This window comes from Momordica charantia, assembly GCF_013281855.1.
Source record: "Momordica charantia cultivar OHB3-1 chromosome 8 unlocalized genomic scaffold, Mcharantia_2.0 BLBB01000008.1, whole genome shotgun sequence".
Classification (NCBI taxonomy): domain Eukaryota; kingdom Viridiplantae; phylum Streptophyta; class Magnoliopsida; order Cucurbitales; family Cucurbitaceae; genus Momordica; species Momordica charantia.
In genome coordinates this window covers 24,444,915-24,452,008 of record NW_028275166.1, presented here as the reverse complement: position 1 = coordinate 24,452,008, position 7,094 = coordinate 24,444,915, and the positions used below count along the sequence as shown (strand labels likewise).

Here is a 7,094-nt window from a genome sequence, read left to right as displayed (position 1 = left end):
GACTGATTATTCTACGACCAACAAAGTCACAAATTTCTACCAAAGTGAGATAGAGAAATTGGAGATTTTATTTATGTAAAAATTAACACCTTGTAACAATTCAAGGGGTCAACTTTTTTTTCTTGGATTAAATTACAGTTCAATCCTTCAACTTTTTCATTTGTGTTTAATAGAGTCCTTAACTTCAACTTTTCCATTAATCCATTAATTTTAGAAATTATCCTTCAAAGAGAGAGAAAAAGAATTCAAAGGATGAAATATCAGTGGCCGCCAGAGCCCGGTGGGTCTTGACTCTTTCTGTTCCATCTCCAGTTAGCCGCGGCGGCGCGTGAGCGACGAACCGGAGAAGAGGGAAATGGCGAGAAGAGAAACAGTGAAGAAGGCGGAGGACCTGGTGGAGATGGCGATGGGCGGGAACGACGCGTCGCACGATCCTTCTCACGTCTGGAGAGTTCGAGACCTTGCTCTCTCTCTGGCTGAAGAAGAAGGCCTCTCTTCCAGCATCGACTCCATGGAAATCGTAAGCTCGTTCCATGGAAACTCGTACTTCGATTTCTGTTTCCTGCCATTTCTGCAACATTCATGTGATTTTTTTGGTTTTGATTTTAAATTTTAGATGTTAATCGCTCTAATTTTTGTGCATTTTCGCTGTTTGCCCTAGATTTTCTCGGAAAATAAACATTTACTGGTGATTGAGAATGTTAGATTAATTATTTATCGCGGAATCTTTCTGATTGCCAGTTGGTGATTTTGGCAGGTCGAACTTGCTGCGCTCCTTCATGATATAGGTATTCTTTTGTTATCCTTATCTATCTATTTGGGCTACAGAACAAGGTCGATGCCAGCTTGCTTAATACTACGCCTAGTTTCATACTACTTGCAACTTCTGATCAAGACAATTCTTAGGTTTTTATCTTATCTAGAAATCTTAATTTGCCTCCTGGAATCTATTTTAGAGCTTGGCTCTCTTTGCATTGGTAAGAACTAAGAATCTTAAAGTGGAAAAAATAAAGAACAAAGGAAGAAAGAAGGAAAAAATAGTGCCTGGTTACTTATAACTTGTAAGCAACAATGTGCAACCATGAACAATGTGAACTTCGTTTGGTGTTTGCATTTTCAATCCATTAATCTTGCAGATGACTCAATTTTAATGCTTTGTTTTCTTCCTTTGATATTATCATTTTTTGATCGTCACTGACTAGTCAGTTACTGCTTGTTTGGCACCTTGCAGGAGATTACAAGTACTTGAGGTTTGTTTGTCTCTCTCGATTTTTGCATATATTGAGGACAATAATGGCTCTTTCATGACTTCATACGTTGGTTTGCTTTCGCTCTTATCTGTTAGTGAATCTTCTTCTGTGCAGAGACCCAGCTGAGGAAAAAATTGTGGAGAATTTTCTTGAGGAAGAGGGAATAGAGGAGAACAAGAAACAAAGGATATTAGCAATCATAAAGGGCATGGGTTGGTATCTTTTATGCTTCAATGTTGTGGAACACTTTGATTTTACATGTAGTTTTAATATTTCTGTATTTAGAGCTCGTTGTTTGTTACCTATAGTAATAGTTTTAAGTTTTAACATAACCGGCGCTGGTGCTCAACTCAAATCTTCCCTTGCAACTGGTTGTAAAGAGTTCTGGTGCTCTATTTTATTATAGATTATACTTATTATAGAAGTTATGCAAAAAGTTTAATGCACAAATCTACCTTTTCCCTCCCTTTTCATAGACGAGAAATTGTTTTACACTCAACTCAAATTGTACTCTTTGTGATATCAAATGCATTATTTTGATTTATTGTTTTCATGCTTACAGAGGGTTTTTGTGAGAGTCCTATTAGAGGTATTGGGGGAATATTGTTTTCATGCTTACAAGATAACTATATTGTATCTTGGTTCGTTTAGTATATTCGGGTTCCTAACAAATTGGACCAGCGTTTAGTATTTTGGTTCGTTTTGTTAGGAACCTGAATATACTAAACGAACCAAGATAACTATATTGCAATATCAAAGAGAAATTACAATATCAATAGCTTTTTGAGTCTCTCCCAAGAACTCTCTCAAGTTCCTCACCTTAAACTATTCTTCAAGATATTCTCCTTCTCCCCTACTACCCCTATTTATATCCATCTTACCCCTAACTAATTACGATACTACCCCTTCATTAACATATTAACAATATTCCCTCTATACCACTAATAGGACTCTCACAGTTCTTTTTTGTTTTTGTTTGGGGGTGGGGATCTCGAATTTTGAGGTCAGGGAATGTCCTATATATTCCTTGGTACATGCATTTTGTAAGAAAATGAAGTATAACTTTTTTTTTTTGAGTTCATCAGTTGCCAGGTGGGGAATTGAATGTATGGCCTGGACACTTGTGGATATAAAAGAAAAGAAAATTAAGCGTTTGAAGGAGTTCTCTGTCTGTGCGTACTGTTATAATTATAATTTTTACACTGTTTGAAAACTGGGTATCTCTGTTTGGTGATCACTTGCTACACTGAATTCCTTTCATTATACAAAGTGTAGTTTGCAAAATACTAATTTTCCACCTCATGTATGTTGTGTCTGACATCCAGGCTTCAAGGAAGAGATTGCCGGGCTTTCAAAAGCTGAATATTCTCCGGAGTTTGGGGTGGTTCAAGATGCTGATCGTCTAGATGCAATTGGTGCTATTGGTAGTTTGCTTTTACATCATGTCAATTTAAAACACTTCTAGTCTCATCCTTGAAACCATTTCCATGTTGTGTGCAAGCCTTCTCAGTTTTCCTTCCCCTTCAGGAATTGCCCGATGCTTCACTTTTGGTGGAAGCAAGAAGCGAGTGCTGCACGATCCTGCAATTCGTCCTCGAACGAGTTTATCAAAACAAGAGTACATGAACAAAGACGAGCAGACTACCGTGAACCACTTTCACGAGAAGCTATTGAAAATAAAGGATTTGATGAAAACAAAGGTAGAAGTTATGGAATATTTAATGTGGCTTTCTTATACTTTGCTCTTCCTTATTTCATCCATTTGTCTTCTTGTGCCTTATAACTGAAAGAAAGATTGCTCTGAAGTTTGATCACAAAGGTTTGGGCACGAATTTCAGGCTGGACAAAGGAGGGCAGAGAAAAGGCACAAATTCATGGAGGAATTTCTGAAGGAATTTTATGATGAATGGGATGGAAAAGCTTGATTGATATATTTTTTTTTTGGGTCAAGATTTCATCCTAAGAAAACTACAAACCGTACTCTCCATATTTGTCAAGATGCAGTGTATTCAAGCCACCCAATTCCAATGATATTATTTGAAGAATATAACTAGTTTCAACCTGAACTCATACTAGGGGCTAGGGGCGTTCAAAAAACCCGATGCCATGCAAATCCAATCAGCCTAGCCCAACCCAACCCAACCTATACGGTTTGGATTAGGTTAGAAATCATAAATGTACCATAAGCATATTGTGTTTAAATTTATTTGATGAAAATGAGATTTGTGAAGAGCTATTTGGAGGTTTATTTGTTTATTATCCTAATTTTTATAAAAATGATGGGTTTATGTGACATTTCAAAAGACAACTGCATTACTCTCAGTTGGATATGTGGGATGTTGAATCCTTGCTATAGTAGGATATTAAGTCTTAGATGGCTATCTTGATTTGAATCCCATTTTATTTAAGCCATTTACTATTTATATGGATGACCAATGGGCTAAGCCAACGTACAATAACAATTATTCTAATTTGATATTAAAAGTTAAAATTTATAACATTTTGTTACTTATGGGAAAAAACACGAAAAAAAATCCTCCAACATCCCTTCTCCCTTTTTAAAAGGTTTGGTTTGAATCGAGTGCCCCATTTAGACACTAAAAAAAAAGTCCATCATTGATTTGAAAATTTGAAATATTGATAAGGTGAATATTTCAATCTATTCAATGCTAGATATAATGAGTGTTAGGACCTCAAAAAAAATTAGATTAAAATACTATTTTAGTCACCGTGCTTGGTTCATTTTAGTCCTCGTACTTCGAAAGTATTCATTTTAGTCCCTGTACTTTGAAAATGTTCATTTTGGTCTCTGTATTTTTTAAAAGTTATCATTTTAGTCCAATTTTGTAAAATTTTAACACAAATTCTACACCAAGCGAAAACTCTTTAATATAAAGTAATGTTTACATTTTAAGAAATATGTCAATTTTAGTGTCGTGTTGAAATTATAGGAAAAAAAAAATAGAGATTAAGAATAAAATTAAGGAACCAAAATGGTCATTTTAAAAGTACAGGACCAAAATGAACATTTTAAAAGTACATAAACTTAAATGGACTAAAGTTGAATATAGAGGGACCAAAACATACATTTTGAAAGTATAGGGGCCAAAATGAACAAAAATTGAAAGTACAAGGACCAACCTAACATTTTAACCAAAAAGTTATCTTTAATCCTATCTTATGAACAACTTTAAGGTGTATGAAATTTCATATTTTGCTCATTTTAGTCTTTTTACTTTCAACTTCTATTTATTTCAATCATTTATTTTCAAAACGTCTATTTAGGTCCTTGTACTTTTAAAAAAAATGACCAATTTGATATCTATTTGCAAAATTATCACACAAATTTATCAATGGAAACATTTTAATATAAATTTATGGCTACAATTACAAGAAATTTAGTGACAGGTCATGCTAAAAGTCTAAAATTAAGATTAAAAAAATAAGAAAAGAAAGGTTAAAAAACTCTTTTGGTCATTGTACTTTCATCGAAGGGATAATTTAGTTTGAACTTTAGTTTGTAACAATTTAATCAATGTATTTTCAAATTGATAACAATTTAGTCTTTTAAACTTTAATATGTAAAATTCAGTCCGTGTAGTTTGAAAATTGTAACAATTTAGTCCCAATCCTGAAAAATCTCATTGAAATTAAGTATTGATTCTTTTTATATAATAATTTAGTATTTGTAATTTATAAACACATTTGGTCATTCGATCAACACACATATAAGAAATCCTATCAAATCTTAACAATATTTTTCATGACAAAACTAAATCGTTACAAACTTTAGACTATATGGACTAAATCGTTACATATTAAAATTTAGGAACTAAATTGTTAACAATTTAAAATTATAGAGGTTTGATCGTTACCAACTAAAGTTGAGAGATAAGATCGTTACTTCAATGAAAATACATAGACCACAAATATTACTTTTATTTAAACTTAAAAGATAAAAAGTGAAGGAAAAAAATAGTCGCTTTTTTATAAGGAATATTTTGAAAGTATAGATAAAAGCTCGAAATATATACACCAAAATAACATTTAAACAAAGAAAAAAGAAATACTTTTTTCTATAAGTGGTTTAGTGGTGCAATCAATAAGTCGTCTTGTGTTAATTAAGTTAATTATATCTTTAGACTAAGAGAGTCGTGATTTATTATGTCTGCTTCTTCCATACTTCCTTTCGATTCGTCACGAACTTGAGTGGGAACTAGAAGACAAATCACTCGTGTCCTATTGTCAAAATTATTATTACATTTAAGAAAATGAAAAATTTATCACGTTAATTTGAGTATAATTTAATTAATAATCTTTTTAAAGGTTGGAAGGTGTGAATCTCGGCCTCTTATTTTTTATATATTTTTATAATTCTATATATATATATAGTAATAAATTAATAAAATAGTATTTCAAAAATTTAATTAATTAGAATAAAATTAAAATAAAGGGCAACGCAAGAGCATATGATCAGTGAGTTATTATGCACTCTTTCAAGAGTGGTGGGTTCTTACCAAAGTTTCGAGTTTTGCATTTTATCTAGCTAGTTTTCTTTTTCTTGTTTTTTTCTTTATCTGAAAAGCATTTTATCTGACTTTTAGTTTAGTTTATTACGTGGGCACCCGTAACTGTTTCTAAATAGAAAATAAACAAATTTATTGACCAATATATATAATAAACTATACATTTCGAGATCATTTAAATAAATTTTAAGTATCATTTATGTTGGGGGAATTATAAATAACAGAGGTAAATGAAGTATATATCGACAAACAAACACGTAATTAATTAAGTTGAGGCGCAGGTATCTCACTCTCTTTTAGGAGATTCAAGCCCTATGCGGTGTGTATTTCTTTATCAACCATTGGTGCAGCAGGTATTCTCTGGCTTGTCCCCTCCAAGATACAACAACCAAACTGAAACGTTGTGTAGCTCAAACCACCATGCAACTAGAGGTTAAGCTCAAAGCTCCACAACAAAGAACACCCCTTTTTTGGCCAATCGCTCTTAAAAGAACAAAGTAGAGAAAGTAACAAATATAGAAGATATGTTGAATGTGTTGTTTTTTTGAGAGTTTAGGAAGAGAGATATTTATAGGAAACTTGCATGTAGTAACTTAATAGAAAATCTAATAAGTTTCATTAAACTTCTTTTAAAATACGTTTTACAAAATTTGATAAAACCTCTCAATCCTTAAACTCTCAAATTAAGTAAAAAGAAACTCATATTTAAATAAATACTAAAATGTAACAACATTCCCCCACTTATTTTAATATTTAAAAAACTCAAAACCAATTAGCCAAAAGAAAGATAATTATGCATCATAAAGGTATCATAAAGGTGTGACTATGCATTAGACCCTTTACTAGTGAAATAATAATCTCTACTCCAGCATTAATACTTGTCTCCGACTTGAACTCTAATGCTAAAGGGAAAGAAAGAATTATTATCCACACATAATTATCCAGGTGTTAGAAATGAGCTTTAATGTTTAGCACTTTAAGGCCTTGTGCTGATCCCAGTATTTCGTGAGTGTATTTTGAGGATAAGTCCTATATCCTCATAGAGAGCGGCTTCACTCCCACACTCATATAGGTAAAATCTGTCAAGGGTGCTCCTATAACAGTGACACCCCACTCATAAGAGCTACATGCTTTATTAAGAGTTTATTGAAAAACTCAATCCTCCAAAACATTGTAGGATTATGCACCACATCATAGGGATGGATCAAAATATATAAATAATGCATTTTTACGGCCACCTTATAGTTCGTTTTTCCCATTGAACCTAGTTCTCAGAATCTCTGATCACTAGGTGGGTATCCTTATATATGGCTCATGA

General features: G+C 32.7%; 1 protein-coding gene across 2 annotated transcripts; it reads left to right on the top strand.

Annotated features, from left to right (window-relative positions):
- The first annotated feature begins 212 nt into the window (after positions 1 to 212).
- LOC148209837 (uncharacterized) lies at positions 213 to 3,543 on the top strand. 2 transcript variants are annotated; one of them, XM_088127133.1, is made up of 7 exons: positions 213 to 520; positions 758 to 788; positions 1,232 to 1,250; positions 1,365 to 1,462; positions 2,576 to 2,674; positions 2,778 to 2,950; positions 3,045 to 3,543. In XM_088127133.1, exons 1-7 carry the CDS (start codon positions 356 to 358, stop codon positions 3,138 to 3,140), a joined length of 681 nt encoding a protein of 226 aa, XP_087983259.1. In that variant the 5' UTR covers positions 213 to 355; the 3' UTR covers positions 3,141 to 3,543. The 2 variants fall into 2 exon arrangements, with proteins under 2 accessions (XP_087983259.1, XP_087983260.1); XM_088127134.1 differs by having other exon boundaries at positions 219 to 520; positions 3,089 to 3,543.
- Positions 3,544 to 7,094: the final 3,551 nt, after the last annotated feature.